The sequence below is a fragment of the Corylus avellana genome, chromosome 8 (genome assembly GCF_965113065.1).
Source record: "Corylus avellana chromosome 8, dhCorAvel1.hap1.2, whole genome shotgun sequence".
Taxonomy (NCBI): Eukaryota; Viridiplantae; Streptophyta; class Magnoliopsida; order Fagales; family Betulaceae; genus Corylus; species Corylus avellana.
Genome location: NC_142497.1, coordinates 5,639,992 through 5,660,469, shown reverse-complemented (window position 1 = coordinate 5,660,469; position 20,478 = coordinate 5,639,992). Strand labels below are relative to the sequence as shown.

Below are 20,478 nucleotides of genomic sequence, written 5' to 3'. Positions count from 1 at the left end.
GAGAGTAGAGCTAATCCAGTTTTGACTATGTGACGGTGTTTGCGCTTCATAGCACCATTTTGTTGGTGTGTGTGTGGACAAGAGAGACAATAAGAAATACCCAAATTTGTGAGAATTTTGTTGAGGGAGCGATATTCGCCTCCCAAATCAGATTGAATGGTTTTTATTTTTGAGTTAAAATGCCATTCAACATATTTTTTGGAATTTCAGAAAGATAGAGTAAACATCATTTTTGTGAGATATTGGAAATAATCATGTATAACGACTATAGGCATCTAAAAATGAAACATAAAATTTATTGCCATTTGTGGAAAACATAGGAGCTGATCCCTAAACATCAGTGTATATCAATTCAAGAGGATGATTAACACGTGTTGAGGAAAAAGAAAAAGGAAGTTGTTTGCTTTTTGACTTGTGACTAGCAGAGCATGTCAAATGTTGATTATTTGAAGAAACTGGTAAATTAAATCTAGACAAAACATTTGAACAAATGCGAAAAGCTGAATGCCTAAGCCGTGCGTGCCAATTTTGTGGAGACGTGCATTCCCCAACATGAGCAGATGCAGTTTTGGGCGACACAGAAGATAAATGAGACTGGATTGTGGACAGAGAGACATATGGAGGTGGACGACTTGGAGAGACCTTGACTGGAAGCTTATATAGCCCACGATCATTTAGGCCTTGAAGAAGAATTTTCCTCGACTCCTATTCCTTTACAAAAAAATACCAAGAATGAAACTCATTGAAAGTATTGGTTTTAAGAGTGAATTTATAAACATATAGTAAAATTTTTGTGATGGATGGAACATGTAAAACATTTTGCAATAGAAAAGATGCATTAGAAGAGGATAGAAGGGTGTCAACCGTGTTTTGAATGGTTAAACTCGTACCATTACCCATATGGACTAGGCCAGATCTGATGAAGTTTGATGGATCGGTGGTTGAGATTATTGAAATCGGATGTGAGGTGATGGGTGGCGCCGGAATCGGGGTACCTATTTTGGTCTAGGCCGCCTGATGGAGTGGAGAAGTTGGCTTGTATGAGGGGATGAGGCTCTCGGGTGGTGATATGCTCTTCATCGCATTGGTAGCAATCAATTGCAACATGACCCAGACGATTACAAATCTGGCAAAAAGGACGTGTGGATGAGAATCCACGGTTGTAGGAGCCATGACCATTTGGAAAGGAGCCACGATGGCATCCACGGTGGAGGGAGGATCCACAGCCGGAGTTGTTGAAGTAGCCTCTACGGTTGCCACGGCCACCACGGCGAGGTGGGTTTCGGGAGGCAAAATGCACGGTTGCCATTGATGAAGGGCAATAGGTATTGACGGGAGGGGGAAAAAAATACGTATAATAAAAAATTGCGGAAGGAGAGAAAAATTGACGTTAGTCTTTTGGTAGCTCTAATACCATGTAAAGTCAAAGAATTTGAATATTTTTCACCTTGCTTTAATCAAGCATAGACTAATGATAGTTATAATTTGGAGCGTTACAATTCAAATATATAAACTCTCTTTGAGATAAGAGATAATGTAATCTATCTATAGAGTTTGAAATATGTAATTTATCCTAATCTAAAATACAACTTGTTATCTTGAGTCTCTTGGGATAAGACTGAAAATTATCTTATGAGAGTATTTATCCTTTACACTATTCAACCATCATTAAGTGGTTTTAAATTACTTAGAATTTTCGTTTTTCTGGTCTAGATTCAACAAGAAATTTATGGTTGTTTTTCTGGTTTGTAGGAGGGATGTATTCCCATGGGTCTTGAGTTGCTGTTGTGGAAGGCCGGTGGACATTCGGTGGTAGCAGAGGTTTCGTTAACTTTGGAGGCTCTATTTGTGGGTAGTTGAGGCTCTAGGTTGACGATAGTGGCCAGTGGCACTGTAACATCGAAGCAGTGGCACTGGGCTGGGTGCTTGCGATGAAGAAGAAGAAGAAAAAGAAGAATGAGAAGAAGAAGAAGACGATACCTTTGGTGCTCATTTTTTAAGTGTTCATTCTCTTGGCAGTAAAAAATATTATTTGATGCTACATGTACTTCAATTTGTTATTTTATTCAGTAGTAATTTTCACTGCCACATAAAGGAATACACACTTGGAAGTATGTGTAGTATTCCTCACGTTTTTAACATTTCTACTCATGATGATTGCCCAATGGATAAAGATTCATGATAATTAGCTACACGAATTGCTAATAATTTGAGCAGTTAATATGAGAAAATTCATATGAAATTCACTTATTCGAATAGGTGACTAGACAATCCAAAATTTATTTGGACATATGAGTCTTATATAGACCATCTCACATTAGCTACCTAAATTACTAACAAGTCGAGCATCTAATTGGTCTGGATCCCAAACCATTGTCCAACGACCTTGATGAGAAACCGCTTTTGTCTAGAAGTTTCATGCCATTATTGATTTTTTTTTTTTTATAAAGTAATGTTACTCTTTACGCTCATTTATCACACTTATTTCACACCAACGTATTTTAATGGACTTTTTTTATAGAAAAAACTTCACTTACCCCCTCCCCTCAACGTATCAACAGTTTTGTAATTATGACCGAGAAGTTTGGTATCACATGCCCAAAATACTATTGCCTTTTAAAAAAAGCTAAAACTAAAATTTCCTTGGCTGACTCATGCTGGATGTGGGTTCCAAGTTTGTTTTGTTTTTTTGTTTTTTTTTTTTTCATTTTTTTAAAATAATTTAATTGTGTGTATTTTCATAAGTTTTACGAGAGTATAAAGGGCATTTTCACATATTTACCGTTTAATTAAACTCTAAACTAAACTCCAAACCCAAGCGATATAGTGAAATTAAAAGAGGCTAAATCTTGAGATATAGACATTACAAAAATTGATACTTCGAAGTCATGATTGTAAAACTACTAATACTTTGAGAGGGTGAGTAAAATTTTTCCTTTTATTTTTTAAGTAACTAATAGAATAAGTTACTTAAAACATACCACATCAGTCAATATAAAATAAGTATAATAAAATGAATGTGAAAAATATCATTACTCGAGAATATTGTCCTGTTTTTTAATATATATACATATATATTCCCTTTATTAAGGTGAAAAATGCGTGGGTGGGGGACCGTGGTCTTTGGGAGTAAATTAAATGTTTTACCACTAATGCATGGAACTTGTGAGTCCCCATTAAAATGTTCCATTTCTTCATGGAAATGCTACTAAGAATCTCAAAAATTACTAATTACTAATATATTTATTCCATTTTTAAGGGTTTATTGTAAACTTTACTAGACCTGGCCAGTGCAATGCAAGGACTCTGGGACAAACACAAAAGTTAGCAATTCATAAATGATTAGTGTCAGTTTTTCTTCTATGGGCACATGAGTAATGAATAAAGTATAATTAATTTCAAGACAAGCAAAGCCACATGGGATGCTTAGATCCGACCACTGCTGAGGCAGTGGTTATGCTCCATGCTGCCCAATTATGCAAAGAAATGGGAGTGAACAATGTAATTCTTGAAGGAAATGCATAAATAATCATCATAGCGCTACAAAATAAGGAGCAGAATGGGAGTAGGTATCATCAATTAATAGAGGATGCAAAATTAATTTTGAACTCTCTATCCAATTGGAAACCTAACCATGTACGCCGGAATATAAATGTTGTAGCCCATCTATTAGCAAGGTTAGCTACTAGAAGTGTCATAGATCAAATTTGGAGGAATGAGATACCCGATTATATTTGTGATATTGTTCAAGCAGAGCAAATTGCTTCAGCTTGATTTTGATTAATGAAGAAGTGAATTTTATTAAAAAAAAAATTAAAAATTTTTAAAAAAGGTCATATATACTAAAACATCTGTGAAATAAGAATGTTGAACATACTTAATTGAGTAATGCTATAAGTCTTCTTAGAGTCCTCCTAGAATCATCCAAAATGTAATGTGGCTTTTAAAATTACCGTTGAATTTGAAATGTGATATATATATATATATATAATTCAAACTCAAAAGCTTTTTGGATCAATCCACATCTACTTCTTTATCTGGAGTATCAAAATATGATATAAAATAACAGCATATATTCTGTAGTTTAAGCAACGGTCAAGATTGAATCTCAAAGTTGCATTACTTTTAGAAGCTTTTAATAGGAGAGAGAAAATGAAGAGAGATTTTGAGAAATTCAATTTTGACCGTTGCTTAAACTACAGCATGTAACGTAGATCCAAATTTTTCATACAAAGCTGCCATTCTCCTTATTGGATGTCCAAACTATGACTATACTCCCAACTTGCAGAACCTTGGAACTGAAATGATCAAATTGTCAACAGAATCTTTTGTCCATATTTTTCATACAAAGCTCCCATTCTCCTTATTGGATGTCCAAACTATGACTATACTCCCAACTTGCAGAACCTTGGAACTGAAATGATCAAATTGTCAACATAATCTTTTGTCCATATTTTTCATACAAAGCTCCCATTCTCCTTATTGGATGTCCAAACTATGACTATACTCCCAACTTGCGGAACCTTGGAACTGAAATGATCAAATTGTCAATAGAATCTTTTGTCCATGTTTTTCATACAAAGCTCCCATTCTCCTTATTGGATATCCAAACTATGACTATACTCCCAACTTGCAGAACCTTGGAACTGAATTGATCAAATTGTCAACAGAATCTTTTGTCCATATTTTGTGTTGGCGATTCATACCAATGGCTTGGATTTTTGCAGAAAATTATCAAGAGAAGTTAGAAGACAGGCAAGGTTTTGCATATTTCAGATTCAAAAAGTCTCCTAAGGCCAACCAAGAGCAAATCACACTGAATGGTGCTTCTATACGGTCATGGCAGAAAACTCATCCACTCAGTACTGTTTGACACCTCAGCAATTTAAAAAAAAATTGCAAGAAACATATATGTTTGCAAAACACAAGATTAATCCTCCTACATCTGAGCCACCGCCTGCCTTAACTTGCCGCTGCCCGGATCCACCCATGCCATACGCCGCTGCCTCGCCGCCTCCTTCTCTCTCTCTCCGTCAGCCTCGTGGGGGTGGCGCTGGCCACCATATGGGCTGTGGGTGGCCGGCGAGCCACCCCTAGGCCATGGGGTGGCCCGCGCCACCCCATGGCCTAGGGTGGCTCGCCGGCCACCCCCACAGGGCTAACGGAGAGAGAAAGAGAGGTGCAGTGGGCGGCAGCAACAGGCAAAGGCAGGGTGGCTGAAGGAGCTGTGTGAAGAAATAATCAAGTGTTTTGTTCTCATTTTATTTTTTTCCTCCAAGCTGATTTGTCATTCATTTAGGTGGGCAAAAAACTCACACTTTTTGCCCCAACTGTATTGAAGATATTCCCAATCACGCTAGATTTAGGCATCCATAGTATTACTTTTCACACACAGCTTTTACTTTGCCATTGTTGGCATACATAGATAATTAGCCTGCCTAATGCAAAGTGCATGTTCAGGATGTTTTACCTCAACTCTAGCCCCCTAAATTCTAGAGGACTGGGCCGCCAGATAGCTTGGGAGTTGGAATTAGGAAGTGATGAAGACAGCCTTTGGAAACACTGGCTTGGTACAAGATTAATTTGACCATTAATAAAGAATTGGACAGTAAGAGTATGAATTAGTCAAGCCGGCTGTAGACTTCATTCATGTTTAATTTCAGTCACAGGTTAAAGTGCCATTGATTTAAGTTACCATAATAAGTTTTTTTCATGCATTGACAACTACGAAGAGTTTAGATACAACGGCTGCAAAAGCTAGGCTCAGGCAAAGAGGACAAATCGCACCTTGAATACCAAACAGTTTACAGAATATAGCCACTCATTCCCCACTTGCACAGCCCCCACATCCACAATGCACACACTCCATAGCTTCCTCTTCCCTCAAGTGCTCAGGGACTCGGCACACACAAGTTGTTCCAAAGTTGTGATCCCTTGGCTGTATGCAACGTAGGCAGCAGAGACTTTCATATCCCGACTGCAGTTCAGAGAAAAAGTTGATGAATAATAGCTTTTAATTATAAACGACCAAACAGGACTTGCCCTTAAAACATTGCCTTGTTTTTACCTTTTTCCACTTTGCAATTAGGTTGCGGTCTGCATAGCCTTGTTCCAAGCAGAATTCATACAGCTCTCTTGATAATTCATTCCTTTTGTAGTAAAGGTCAAAGATGTAGCGGCTCTTTTGATGCGCAATTTTGAAAATAGGCCAGAATGCTTCACACTTTCTTTTGCCATCATTTGGGTCACTTTCAGCTGCCAAAGTGATAAAAGATTAGAGCTTTAGCACAAGAAGTTTAACAAAGCACAACAAAAAATTTACTAGTACAGAATAATAGAGCATCAAACATGTTATCAACCTTCTCTCATCTTGGCATCTAGTTCACAAAGAGTAGGCTCAAAGCTCAATCAACTCCCACCCATCTGGGTATTTGATCCGGTTGGTCTTCACCTTCACTACAAAAAAACGGCCATTTATTCACGTGTTAAACAGTATATTTTTTTGGCACGTCAGCAACTGTTGACGTGTTAAAATTGACACGTCAACAAATTATTTACTGACGTGTTAAAATCTACCCGTCAATAATTCCTGACGTGTTGATTTCAACACGTCAGCATTTACTGACGTGTTGTTTTCTACACGTCAGTAAATTTGAGTCAAATTTAATCTAATATTATTTTAAAATTAATAAATAATTGATTTATTATTTACTGACGTGTCAAATACTAACACGTCAAGAATTGTTGACGTGTCAAACTAACACGTCAAGAATTGTTGACGTGTTATGTTGACGTGTTATTTTGACACGTCAACAATTCTTGACGTGTTAGTTTGACACGTCAAGAATTGTTGACGTGTTATTTTGACACGTCAACAATTTTTATATATATATATATATGATCATTATTAGGGTAATTTAATATTGTACAGTATGATCGAATCCCAATTAACATTCAATAAAATTAATTTTTAGAAAACAAGCACCGACCAGTACTTTAATATATACTTTTCTTCACGTGGCATGTACCGTAACCCATTCCATTTGAACATTCAAAACTTAAAAAAAATTCCAACGGTTAGCCATGTTTTACTCGAGATACCATATATATATATATATAGCAAAACCATGCAAAAGGATATTTATATAACATGAATTTAACGTGCATGCATGGTTGAAATTATACTAAAGGATCTATATATATATATATATATATGTACGTATAACATGCATTTTTCTCGATCTCGTTCATTTAATTGTGAGATACCAAATTTGGTATCTCATTAATTAAAATAATTAAAGTAACAATATTGGTGATCGATGATATTAACGTTTTGACAAACACACACACACACACACACATATATATATATATATATATATATATATATATATCATGTACGCTATATATCAATTAGGTTTTAGCCATGCGTACATTAAAATGAAAATTGTTGTTTGTAAGATTAATTGCACTATTCATGTACATCAAATAAAACCAAATACATGAGAACTCAAATGAAATACAAAAGAGGAAAATGGAAATTATATTAGTATTAATATAATTAATACTATATTATAAACATATAAACATATAAACATGTATATATATATATATATATATATATATATATATATATATATATGCTATTTAAAAGAACATGTATAATTAATTAAATATATTATAACATATATATATATATATATATATATATATATATATATATATATATAATTAATATAGATAATATTTATATTTATATATATATATATATATAAATAGTTCCTGACGTGCCACATAGGCACGTCAGGAGTTCCTAACGTGCCACATGTGGCACGTCAGGAACTCCTGACGTGCCTATGTGGCGCGTCAGGAACGTGCCTTGGGAAGGCCAGCGCCTGCTGGCCGTCCCATCGCACGCACCTGCTACGCACGCCACTTCTGATATTTTTTTATTTTATTTTATTTTATTTTTGATTTTCCCTCCAGCTGCTACCACACGCACATGCGGTTTCATCCCCCTGCACCCAGCTCGCGCGTCTGTCTTCTCTCCCGCCAGTCGCCGGCACCTGGTTTTCTTCTTCTGCATATCTCCTCTCTCACTCTTCCTCATTTTCTTCTACTTTCTCCCATATTTTCTCCGGCCGTGATCAGCTCTATCTCTCTGCCGGAGCGCCGTACGTGCCACTCTAGCTAGCTCACTCCCCGTCGCCGGCCACCGCCTCCACAGCGCCGTTGCCGTCTCCGGCGATTCTCCGGCCGAATCTGCTCCGCCAATCTCCTCCAACTCACCTACAGGCCAGGTATATATATATATATATATATATATATTTTTTTTTTTTGATTTTGTTTTATTTTATATATGCTATTGTTTTTTATTATTGCAGATTAATATATATATATGCATATATTGTGTTGTTTTATTTGATATATACTATTGTATATATATTTGCAGAATATATATATGCATATATTGTGTTGTTCTATATTGTATATATATATTTTATTTTATATAGTTTTTAGGTAATATATATATATATATTGTAGAATATATAAAATATATACATTATGTTGTATATTGCAAAATTTTATGTTTCATTTTGTCATATATTCGCATGATGTTTCAATAATGTATAGGATTGAGTATTTGTGAGCTAAATTTTTTTTTTTTTTTAGGAATATTTATTAATTAATTACTAATTGTACGTTGAAAATATAGATGCATGCAAAATGATAAAGATTCATCATTATATGTTCTTTTTAATTAATTATATGATACACTTTTAAGGCCATATTAATATTCTTTTTAATATGGCCTTAAAAAACTAGTTGAATGCAAGATTCATCTTAATTCATCTTAATGCAAGATTCATATTAATATTCTTTTTAACTTGTTTGCCCGGCTATATAATATGGCCTTAATTAACTGTAAGATTCATCTTAATTTGTTTACCCATATCATTATGTCATTGGCCATATAATTAAGGCCAATGACTTTTTTAAGTAGCTCCATAAATATGAGTTTTTAATTTTGTTCGAGATATTTATTTTTCCGAGTTTTGAGAATATAATGGATTTGAGTGGGTGGCTGAAGATGCAAAATTGTAAATAGCAAGTTACATGATTGCTTTTAATTCCAGAAACTAGAAACTAGAAACTAGAGAGCTTTCTTGTGGAACACGCGGCATTGTCTTGCTTGCTTGGTTTGAACTTTCAACTTGAAACTAGCTTCCAACTTTGACTGCGAAGGCTGAGATGGAGACAACTCATATAGGAATGCATCGAGTTGACTTCCTCTTTGGATTTTTATTCAAAATTTTCACACATGAGAATAGCTATTTTTCTATTCTTCATTTAATTTATATATTTTTAAAAATTTTCTACAGATTTTTTTATTCTAAAAAAAATAAATGAATAACAAGTCTCTTTGTACAAAGTCATGACTTTGTTTGTTACACTATTTTTTTATCACACTTTTGTTTTGAGTGTTTTTAACAAGTCTAATCATAATTAAACACATAACGTAAACACTTGCAAAATATATTCAATTCGATTCTTACTTCATTCTATCCCACATATATTATTTTTCAAACAAAAAAAACCATACAAAACGGTCCAAAGTTTTGGTTAATTTGAGGAACTTATAAGCTTTTTCAAGTTGAAATATAACGCATCAAAATTAATATTACCTAACAACTAGTTGGAATTTTGTTACAATTGTGATTAATATGAAAGAAATTAATCTAGTAATTCATGCCAAAGGCTAACGACATTTAAGCTATATTTATTGTATTTAGGGTCCTCGTAACGAACGTAGCTCGGTAGATGTACTAGAACAACCTTATAAGTTATAAGCTAGCTATAATTAATTTGTTTAGGGTCCCCACCAAAGAAAATGCTTAAATTTTGGATCAAGTATGTTTTTTTTTATTTGGTTTTTCTAGATTAATTATAATAGATAAGGGTTATAAATACACCCTTCAGTACGGTTGAATGTAGATACGCATGAATATGTATATATTTTTGGACATAAACAATTTAACCCTATACGAGAATGTATAGGTTTATATTTCTAATGTGGTTCAAATATTTAGGTATCGGTTTATGTTTATATACATGCATGTGCTTGAAAGTATGTATACAATTTGTAAGTCTTATGTATTTATTCCTAACTCATGTACGTAGATAAAAATGGACAAGAGTTGGATGACAAAGTCTAGGGGTACGAGGGAATACAGAGACGGGTGTAGAATGTTTGTGGAGTTTGCAGTTAGTAACTGTAGAACCCTTGATGGATTCATCTATTGCCCTTGTAAGGTTTGTCGAAATAACCGGCGCCACCCGCCGGGTTTCGTATTCGACCACTTGACAGGGGGAAAAGGAATGATGCCGGAATACACACTTTGGTTCTATCACGGTGAGAAGCATGTACAGGGTCCTGATACCGGGTCTAATTCCAATCGCCCGGCCTCAGATGCGGGTGCATGTGCAAATCAGGGTGGAGACATGCACGGAATGTTGCGTGATTTATTCGGCATGCACGAAGTAGTTAGGGAAGACAATTGTGAGCCTCAGGCCGTAGTGCAAGGGGGTGAGGAAATTGTGACCGAAGAAGCCGCTGAAGGCGATGCACTAAAGTACTATGCCCTTCTAAAAAAGGCGGAGAAGCCACTTCATACTGGGACAAAACATAGCAAATTAAGTGCCACTGTTCACCTGTACAACTTGAAGTGTGTTGGTGGAGTTAGTAACTCGATTTTCTCGGCTTTCCTAGAGTTCATCAATCAGTTGCTACCCGAGACTAGTGAAACTCTGCCAGTTAATACATATGAGGCGAAAAAGTTTTTGCGAGACATGGGACTAGGCTATGAGAAGATTCCAGCGTGCCGTAATGACTGTATGCTATTCTGGAAGGGCAATAAAGAGTTGGATTCATGTACCGTATGTGGAGAATCTAAATGGACGGAAGCAATCAATTTAGATGAGGACGGTCAACCCATATCATCGGGCAAGAAACGTCCGGTGAAGGTGTTGCGGTGGTTTCCACTCATACCACGACTACAGAGGTTGTTTATGTCAGAACATACAGCACGCTTTATGAGGTGGCATGCAGAAGGCCGCACTAAGGATGGCGTATTGAGGCATCCAGCCGACGGCTTAGCATGGAAGTCATTTGACAATTTACATCAGGAGTTTTCAGCGGACAGCAGGAATGTAAGGCTCGGACTAACCTCTGATGGATTTAATCCATTTGGGAATATGACTACATCGCACAGCACTTGGCCTGTAATGGTTGTACCCTACAACTTGCCTCCTTGGATGTGCATGAAACACACATCTTTTATACTATCATTGATTATTCCGGGCCCAAGTTCACCTGGAATGGATATAGATGTCTACCTTCAACCCTTAATTGAAGAGTTACAAGAACTATGGAATGTAGGGGTTCGCACATATGACGCCTCAAAGAAAAATAATTTTGTTATGCGAGCGCAGTTGATGTGGACAATTAATGACTTCCCAGCATATGCAGATTTGTCTGGATGGTCTACCAAGGGTGAGAAGGCATGTCCGTGTTGTATGAACTCGACATGGTCAAAATGGTTAAAACATGGCCATAAATGGTGTTATATGGGGCACAGACGATACTTGCCCATGGATCATCCATGGAGACGAAACAAAAGCACATTTGATGACAACGTAGAACTAGAATGTGCCCCTGATGTGCCAAGTGGAGATGAAGTCATAAGCCAATTAGAAGGGATGGTGTTTGGGGATGAGAACGCCGGTCAGGCAAGGGAGGCTGAGAAAAAAGAAAGAAAAAAGCAGAAGACGAATAATGGCCATGTAGTGTGGAAGAAGAAAAGTATTTTCTTTAGGTTGCCGTATTGGAAAGATAATTTATTGCGGCATAATCTTGATGTTATGCACATAGAGAAAAACGTCATGGACAACATACTTGGTACAATACTGGACATTCCAGGGAAAACGAAGGATAACCACGCCGCCCGCTTAGATTTGCAAGAAATGGGCTTGAGACGTACACTTCATACATTTGTGGACCCGCAGGATGGTAAGACCTATTATCAACAAGCTACCCACACGATGTCCAAGGATGATAAAACACATTTTTTGAAAGTGCTATGAAATGTAAGGGTGCCCGACGGATATGCCTCGAACATTTCTCGTTGTATACGACTGAAGGACCGTACGATATCGGGGTTAAAGAGTCATGACAGTCATGTACTGATGCAGCAGCTTCTACTTATTGCATTGCGTGGTTCACTTCCAAGCAATGTGGTTAGACCTCTTGTTGAGATGTCCACATTCTTCAGGTGCCTATGTTCAACAACATTGACCGAACAGGATATTGACCGACTACAGTGTGACATCTGTATCACGTTGTGCAAGATGGAACAAGTTTTCCCCCCCAGCTTCTTTACGAGCATGGTTCATGTGGTCGTGCATCTTATCCGTGAATGCCGACTCGGTGGACCTGTACAGTATAGATGGATGTATCAGGTAGAGAGGTAAAATTTGTTTACGGATATTCTTCTATTTTTTGGTTTCAGGTGCCAATACATGACAAGTACTAACTAAACTGAAAATATGTATTGGTTCATATTTAGGAGCCTTGGAGTATTCAAATCTAATGTGCGCAACAAAGCGGCTCCTGAGGGCTGCATTGCGGAGGGCTACATAGCAACTGAGTTGGTGACGTTTTGTTCGAGATATTTAGAGAATACACCAACCTTTCACAATAGGATACAAAGAAATCTGGATGGTTCAAAGGGAAATGGAACACGAGTCCGACTCGACCGAATCACAATGACACAGATACACCGGTATATTATGTTCAACTTGGACGAGTTTCATCAATTGCGGACGTAAGTAGAGATCTTTTGTTGGCACATTGCATGCTCAATGAACTTGTGACAATATTGCTCGTATTGAATTATAATTAACATAATTTCGAATTGTAGGATGCACATAGATACGCTTAGGCGATCATGCAATAGGGGACGAACAACAGAGGCTCAGTTGGAAACCCAACATTATGACTTGTTCTGCGAGTGGTACCGTAACTACGTAAGAATGATGTGATGTTTACCTTATCACAATTGTCGGAGTTATTTGCGTGCTATTTTTAAAATCAACTAAAGCTAGTAACCGTGCGTTTCCATTGTACGTAATATATTCACAGGTCGATCGATTGGACGAGCGATCCAGGAATGAACTTGGTGACAAATTGGTAATGCATTGTAGAGGGCCGAGGGAGGCAGCAGTCAGATACAATAGATATGTGGTTAACGGCAAGCTGTTTCGCACTATTGCATCTGATGCCGGAAAGAGGACTCAGAACAGCGGGGTGTGTGTGCCGACTCTTGATGGCGACACGTACTACGGGAAGTTAACGGAAATAGTTGAGGTTGAGTATTACGACAGGACTAAGTACGTTCTGTTTAGGTGTGATTGGGCAGACAATACGAGGGACAAGGGGTATAAGGTGGATGAGTATGGTATAGTACTTGTCAACTTCAAAAACCTTGTCCACACGGGAGACCTGGTTTCTGATGAGCCGTATGTGCTAACTTCACAAGTTGACCAGGTATTTTACGTACAAGATGATAGGTGCCCAGATTGGGCTTGCGCAGTAAGGACCAAGCCTAGAAACATATACGACGTTGGTCAGGTTGAAGGACATCAAGATTCATGTGCCAATTACCACGAGTGTGAGCCTCTTATTTTGCCCAGAAATGTTGATCACGATCTACAAGATCATATCGAATACGTCAGACACGACTTAGATCCAACCGAAGCGTATGTATATTAGTATAATTAATTTTATATTTATGTTTTGATTGGTAGTTGTTCACTACATGCACATTACATCAACACACTTAATTAAGCTGTGCACTATTATTCATGCATACTTAATGTAGTAAATATTTCATACATTGTTTAAGAAATTAATTGGGTTTGTGGTGTTTTTTACAGGGTACCATGAGTACAAAGGGGAAGAGGAAAGCACGCAGGGGCTCGTCCGCAGTGCGGCAGTCTACGTCGCCTGGGTCTCCGGCAGTCCAACTTGATGACAGCGAGCAACAAGACGTTGCTCAGCTTCTTGGGATACAGGAAGGATATCGACCAGTTCTTCCAGGTACGATGGAAGGGGAGACCCCTGTCCATGCTCCATACACTCGGGCAGGCATGGCCCAAACCGAGTTTCGGGTTGATTCGTACCCGTACAGCGAGTTACGACAGAGTTATGAGGGCGATGTCGAGCGGCTTTACACCCAGCATAGCGCAGGTACGCCCGACTGTTTTTTAAAAGATTCAAAAGATTGAAAGTTTCTAACTATATTGGTGCAATATCAATTATATTTAACTACAACTACAACTACAATTTCATAGAATTCTAAACATTATTAAAAACTACAAAGCAGGTCTGGAGGACACTGAGACAGAGGCCCAGGAACACATGGCAGGTGGGGCACAGGCCACAGATGACCCGCAGCCCACCAACCCTGCTCCCGACGCTCGGTTACGCCCTCGGCAGGTCCGGATCATAAGTAAGTGTATATACTTTAATGTCGTTGTTGATTTGGTTTTAATTTACTTGTTACCTAGTATTGAATTCGAAATAACTTACCTAACTAATTTTTAATTTGTTAGGTACTGATTCTGAAGGAAACACCGTTATTGAGGTGTTTACCATTCTTGATTCGCACAGGCGGCCGGGAGTCCCCCCCGGCAAACGGATCATTTTGGAGTACAATGCATCATGCCAGCCCGTTGGATTTAGTGCCGTGCGGTTCAGACGGATGACCGGAGACATAGTTAGGAGCGGAAATTTCGTCCGAATACCGGATGATTGGTCGAAGGTACCGGACCGTACCAAGGAGGATATTTGGGACGCCTTGATGGTATGTTTTTTAATAATAAGTTAAACACTAGTAATGTATATATGTATATATACACTCTAAGTACGCTATATATATGTGTGTTTAGTAAGTAAATGCATATACACATATTTTATTTTATTTTTTAATTTATCAATGTTGAACTTGTGCAGGCATACTTTTTCGTTCCACCCGAGTACAACTTGGAAGCAGTAAAAAATGAAGCATTTAAGGATATGGGCTCCAAGCTGCGGACTTGGAGGCACGAGCTCAAAAAAATATGTGCCATTACGGAGGAAGATACGCCGGACACTATACGGGCAAGACTGGGGGGACAGACGCTAGGCGAGTACAATCCCGTCGATCTGGAAATCTTATTGGAGAGATGGTGTACCCAGGAGAATAGGGTAGGTCATGAGTTAAATTCTTAGTGTTGTGTACTGTCATTTATTGTAATTGTATTGGTATTAACATATTAAAAGTGTTAACTGTGTAGGAGTATGCGGCGAAAATGAAGAGCTTGCGAGCATTAAATGATTCACCACATTGCACCGGATCAATGAGCTATGCCAGGTTGACACATGAGGAGGTACGTGTGTAATTTATCCTATATATATCTAACATTATATCGTATTGATATATTTAAAAATAAATGAATTACCTATTTTAAATGCAGGCCGAACGTTTGGGCCATCAACCCACTCGTGCACACAATTATGTCAAGTCACACACGAAGAAGGGCGGTGGATATCCGAATGATATTGTGAAGGAGAGATGTGTATGATATTCACTTTTCATATGTTGTTTTGCTTGTATATTTGATAAATTATTTGCGATTAACAGTTGTGCGACCCACTGACTCAATAATTAATGTGACATTCAGGAAAAGATGAATGAGCTTATACCCACCGACCCTGCAGCATCGTCTAGCATCACAGAGGGAACGGTCAGGTGGGCGCCAAACGACGCATTCGCCCAGGCAATGGGAAATAAGCCTGAGTATGCCGGTAGGGTTCGGATGGCCGGACCAAATATTCTGCCTGTGCGGGGGACCATACACTCATACTATACACCGTCACAGGCACGGTCAGGAAACGTCAGGTATTCCACGATATCACAAGACACACTTGATAGAGCGCTTGACGCGGAGAGGGCGAAGCACAAGGAAGAGATGGATGCGTTGTTGGCCGAGAACAATGCGCGGGTAGCCCAGCAAGTGGCGGAGCAGATGGCTGAGAACAATGCCCGGGTAGCGCGACAGGCAGCTGAACAGGAGGCTGAACGTCAGGCAAGGTTTGACGCCCGTTTTCGCCAACTTGAGGAAATGATCCGGTTTCACACCCCACCAGACAATGCTTCCCCACCCTTTGCGATGGTGCGATCGTCGGTCGACAGTGGATCAGGTACTGACTTTTTTTAATAGTCAATTTAGTTTTATAACTGTCCCTATATATATATATATTTAGAATTTGGATATGTTGTAGTCATTCTAAATAATTAATGATGTTGTAAATCTTGCTTAAATTTGGTTTATATATCATGGTTGGTTTGGTGATGGATGTGGGTTAGAGTTTTGCTGGTTGAGATAATTATTTAGAGTTATTCATGCACGTATAAATGGATATAACTGCATGGCACGAAGCAATACATGCATATCAATATCATCAAGACCAGTTCTTCATAAACTTAATTTTGTAACTCTAACTATAAATAGATATAAATGCACTCAATGCTAGGGAGGGCGCTTTCCCTTTGTGTTTATCATATCTTCCATTGAACCCCCAACATTAATAACCTATATGGAAGTTCTATAATTGCAATGGAAAAAAGAAGAAGATCATATGTCTCACATAATTGCCATGGGAAAAACGAAGTTCATTGTCTCATGTCTATATATTATTGATTGCTCTGTGACCATGCATATATATATTGACTTAATTTTTTTTCTAATTTTTTTTTTATATCAAAGTTCTGCTAACTTCAACGTTTTACCTATTTTAGTTATATCATTTACTGTGTAATAATTAACAACTGAGTTAGGTGAATATTCGGGCATTTTTCTTTCACTTTACCGACGTGATTGTTTGTATTCGGGCTCAATGATTGTTTGTATTATCATCTACCGTTAGTGGATTTTATTTGTTTGGTGGTTGTTTTATTGGTGAATATTGTTTGTTTTATCATTTGCAGGTAATGGACATCGTCGAGAGGATGCTATGGATGTCAATGATCGCTAGTCTGGTCGAGAATTTGAGGCTATTCACAGTTGTGTATAAGTTGATGTAATTGTATTTGTGTATATTATGTTAGTATGTGACATTTTTGGTGTGTTGAAGTTAGTTTATATATATATTTGTGATTGGTGTATATATATTATGTTATTTGTGTTATTATGGTGTGTTGAAGTTAGTTTTGATGGGTAGTTTGTGATTGATGTTAATGGATATGATGTATGTTATTTGATGGAAAAATTGTATATTATTTACATGGTTTTGATGGATAGATTGAATATCAGGTGAATCGTAACACAAAATTCGGGTATAGTCCTGAAATAAATCACAAAAAATATAGGGGGGAGGGAAAAAATCTGGTTCAAAACGAACCAAATTTGCCGACGTGTCAAAAATTGACACGTCAGTAATTACTGACGTGTCAATTTTTGACACGTCGGCAAATTTGGTTCGTTTTGAACCAAATTGCTGACGTGTCAAAATTGACACGTCAGGAAATTGCTGACGTGTCAGTTTTGACACGTCAGGAATTTCCTGACGTGTCAGTTTTGACACGTCAGTAATTTACTGACGTGTCAGTTTTTGACACGTCAAGAATTCGCTGACGTGTCAATTTTCACACGTCAGAAGATTTACTAACGTGTGAAAATTCAGCACGTCAGTAATTCCTGACGTGTCAATTTCGACACGTCAGGAATTCCGATTTACTGACACCCACATTCTTCACGACCGAAACACGTCAGGAAAGCCCCGTCAGCAAGATTTACTGACGTGTCAGACGACCTGACACGTCAGTAATCATGGGTCAGCAAAAAATGTGTTTTTTGTAGTGCTTGGGCATTCTTCCACCTACTGCTAAATGCCATTGAATTGAATTAACTCTTATTTATGTAAGGATAATCTGCATCAACATATTTCTTCAATTAAAAAACCTAATTGACATCTTGGGCATTCTTCCACCTACAGTTAAAAGTCATTGAATTGAATAACTCTTATTTTATATTAAGGATATATTGTATCAACACATTTCTTCAGTTTATAAACCTAATGAAAATCTTGGGCATTGTTGAATAATTATTATCCCATATACATTGATCATCGCCTTTCTTCAATTATACCTAATTAGCCTTGATGTATGTACTTACCAAAAGATCTCTACATTATTTGTAACAAAAATTAAAAGGCTACAACTTACTTAAAAAGATTAAAGGTTACAAGAACTGATATTCTTCAGGACATTGTATTTCCTTTACTCTTTTCTTCTTGTTTGTAGTTGAAGATCGAAGTACTATTCTTCAGTTTTAAAATTTTTCTTTAACTAAATTAGGCAGCTTAGGTAAGCCAGATTGCCACCCAATCAAGTGCCTTAGATTGAATTAACAACAACTAAAACGACGTGCCCTACTCTCAAGAATTATACCCAAGTTAGAGAGAAATTTGAGTTTAATTTTTGTTTTTTTTTGTTTTTTTTTTTTTTAAAAAAACCAACTTCAAAACTAAATGAGCGGTAATTTTTTAATTGAGAGAATATTTGCATTTTTATAAATTTTATAAGGGTATAAAAAACATTTCACTTTTTAGTCGCTTGAATTAATAAAATAACCTAATGACATCGAATACCCATATTACAACTTTTAATAGTTTAGTAACAACATTGTAAAGGTCTAAGGAGAGTAAGCGAAGTTTCCTGATATGGCAAAATGTCAACCATTTAATTGAGATTTAAAGAAATTTACTTAGTAAAATATATTGAAAAAATCAAATTAGTAGTTAAAATAAACTCCTGTATTTTTAAGATATTTTACTAAAGAGATTTTAGTCATGCCACTTTTTTTTAAGACAGAATTTTCCTCTAAATTAAGTTGAAAAAATTATTTGCCCTTTTCACATGCATTAATTAAAAAAAATACAAGTGAAAATTGCATGCTGTATTAAAAATGTATAGGAAAATTAAAAGTACATACATATAAAAAGATGCAAAGTTTTTTTCCCCCCAGGTTCAGGCAAGAAACTAAGATTATGTCCATCAAATCTGGAGAAAAGCATACAATTAAGCCGGACCACAAGTGGCGCGCTAAAAATAGAGAAGAAAGAAAAGTGGCTTCAAACAGGAAGTAGGAGCCTGAGATTATCACGCAATATGCAATATAAAAAACAAAAAGATAAAAAACCCAATAATGATCAATTTCCAATTTCCAATTTCCATTGGTAGTAACAAGTCTGCAACTAGCATTTATTAGAGGGAGTAGTAACAAGATACTTCAGGAAAACAGAACTCCAAACCAGAACTTAAAAACAATGAAATCTGAGCTGCCTCATTCTTTCTTTCCAATGCCATGTGACATATTATAGATCCCTCGTCCCTGGTGAATGCATAGCATATATTAAAGATTAGCGCTAGCAATGCAAATGGGATCAAGCCTAATTTTATTTATAAAGCAGTATAACAGAACTCACAATAAGAAATAATGAAGTGGCCGCCAAAGTAACTGGAATGGGAACTGAGGTTAGCTTATCAAATCGTCCTTTGAGGTATGTGTGTTTGTGGATGTTTTGGAAATATTTTTGCTTCTCAAGAAGCTTCTCCCGTGGTCGAAATGGTTGTTCTGTGACTTCTGTCATCCTGCATGATGGAATTAAAATCTTCTGATCAATTTCATTACATTATATATTATATTTACAAAGTTCTTGAAACTTGGGATACCCTTGCCCTAAAAAAAAGGCAAAGTGCATATGCACAATTCAATTAACAATCCCTTGAGGCTCTCAATGAGAAAAGCAAGGAAAAAGCTCAACTAGTTACCAAATTAATGGAGGTGAATTATATATATATATATATATATATATATATATATATATATATAAGTTCTTCATTTTCATTAAACATTGGCAACTCAAATCTAACAACATGATTTGTTTTTTTTTTTTTTCTCCTTTTTGTTGCATGAAATTTGTTCAGCTGGTGAGTGAAAGTGAGAGACTAAGGATGAAGAAGCTAGAGGCGCTCAGCAAAAATATAGATACCTTGAAATAAGATGAGTTAATAATAAAGAAAACCAGATTGGTGTGCTCGATTGATCGTGTGGTGTAATTAGCTAGAGTAGCTATTTTTGAATTTTACATATTTTCTGATTTCTTAATTAATTTCTCTGTATTAATTTCAGTGGTTTCCATGGGAGGTTTTCTGATTTAATTAGGAAAGACATCACCCACCAAGAATGTCTGTCACTAGCGAACACTTAACTTTTGTCTTTTCAATGTTCTTTTATATATATATATATATATATATATAAATAAAAGATTATGGGCAAAGTTTTCTTCTAAACTGGGTTGGGGGAATTTTTTTC

The 20,478-nt window shown here is 36.9% G+C and overlaps 2 protein-coding genes and 1 pseudogene across 3 annotated transcripts; 1 reads left to right on the top strand and 2 right to left on the bottom strand.

Annotated features, from left to right (window-relative positions):
• Positions 1 to 5,788: 5,788 nt before the first annotated feature.
• On the bottom strand, positions 5,789 to 7,038 carry LOC132164679 (protein BUD31 homolog 1-like; annotated as a pseudogene). Its single transcript, XR_015912927.1, has 4 exons — positions 7,029 to 7,038; positions 6,360 to 6,456; positions 6,068 to 6,255; positions 5,789 to 5,977 (listed from the first exon to the last, which is right to left on the bottom strand). The product of XR_015912927.1 is annotated as a protein BUD31 homolog 1-like (transcript).
• Positions 7,039 to 15,858: 8,820 nt separating this feature from the next.
• LOC148584015 (uncharacterized) lies at positions 15,859 to 17,252 on the top strand. The gene is made up of 2 exons (XM_088518844.1): positions 15,859 to 16,303; positions 17,091 to 17,252. Exons 1-2 carry the CDS (start codon positions 15,883 to 15,885, stop codon positions 17,135 to 17,137), a joined length of 468 nt encoding a protein of 155 aa, XP_088374970.1. The 5' UTR covers positions 15,859 to 15,882; the 3' UTR covers positions 17,138 to 17,252.
• A 2,044-nt stretch (positions 17,253 to 19,296) lies between these two features.
• Positions 19,297 to 19,808, bottom strand: LOC148584014 (uncharacterized). Its single transcript, XM_088519188.1, has 2 exons — positions 19,589 to 19,808; positions 19,297 to 19,494 (listed from the first exon to the last, which is right to left on the bottom strand). Exons 1-2 carry the CDS (start codon positions 19,751 to 19,753, stop codon positions 19,447 to 19,449), a joined length of 213 nt encoding a protein of 70 aa, XP_088375314.1. The 5' UTR covers positions 19,754 to 19,808; the 3' UTR covers positions 19,297 to 19,446.
• Between the last annotated feature and the right edge of the window lie 670 nt (positions 19,809 to 20,478).

Excerpts from the sequence above, each read along its gene's own strand:
- LOC148584015 (XM_088518844.1), top strand. The coding sequence starts at position 15,883 with ATGGGAAATAAGCCTGAGTATGCCGGTAGGGTTCGGATGGCCGGACCA. Across the intron at positions 16,304-17,090 it reads GTCGGTCGACAGTGGATCAG|GTAATGGACATCGTCGAGAG; the intron begins GTACTGACTTTT and ends TATCATTTGCAG.
- LOC148584014 (XM_088519188.1), bottom strand. The coding sequence starts at position 19,753 with ATGACAGAAGTCACAGAACAACCATTTCGACCACGGGAGAAGCTTCTT. Across the intron at positions 19,495-19,588 it reads CCACTTCATTATTTCTTATT|GGACGAGGGATCTATAATAT; the intron begins GTGAGTTCTGTT and ends TGCATTCACCAG.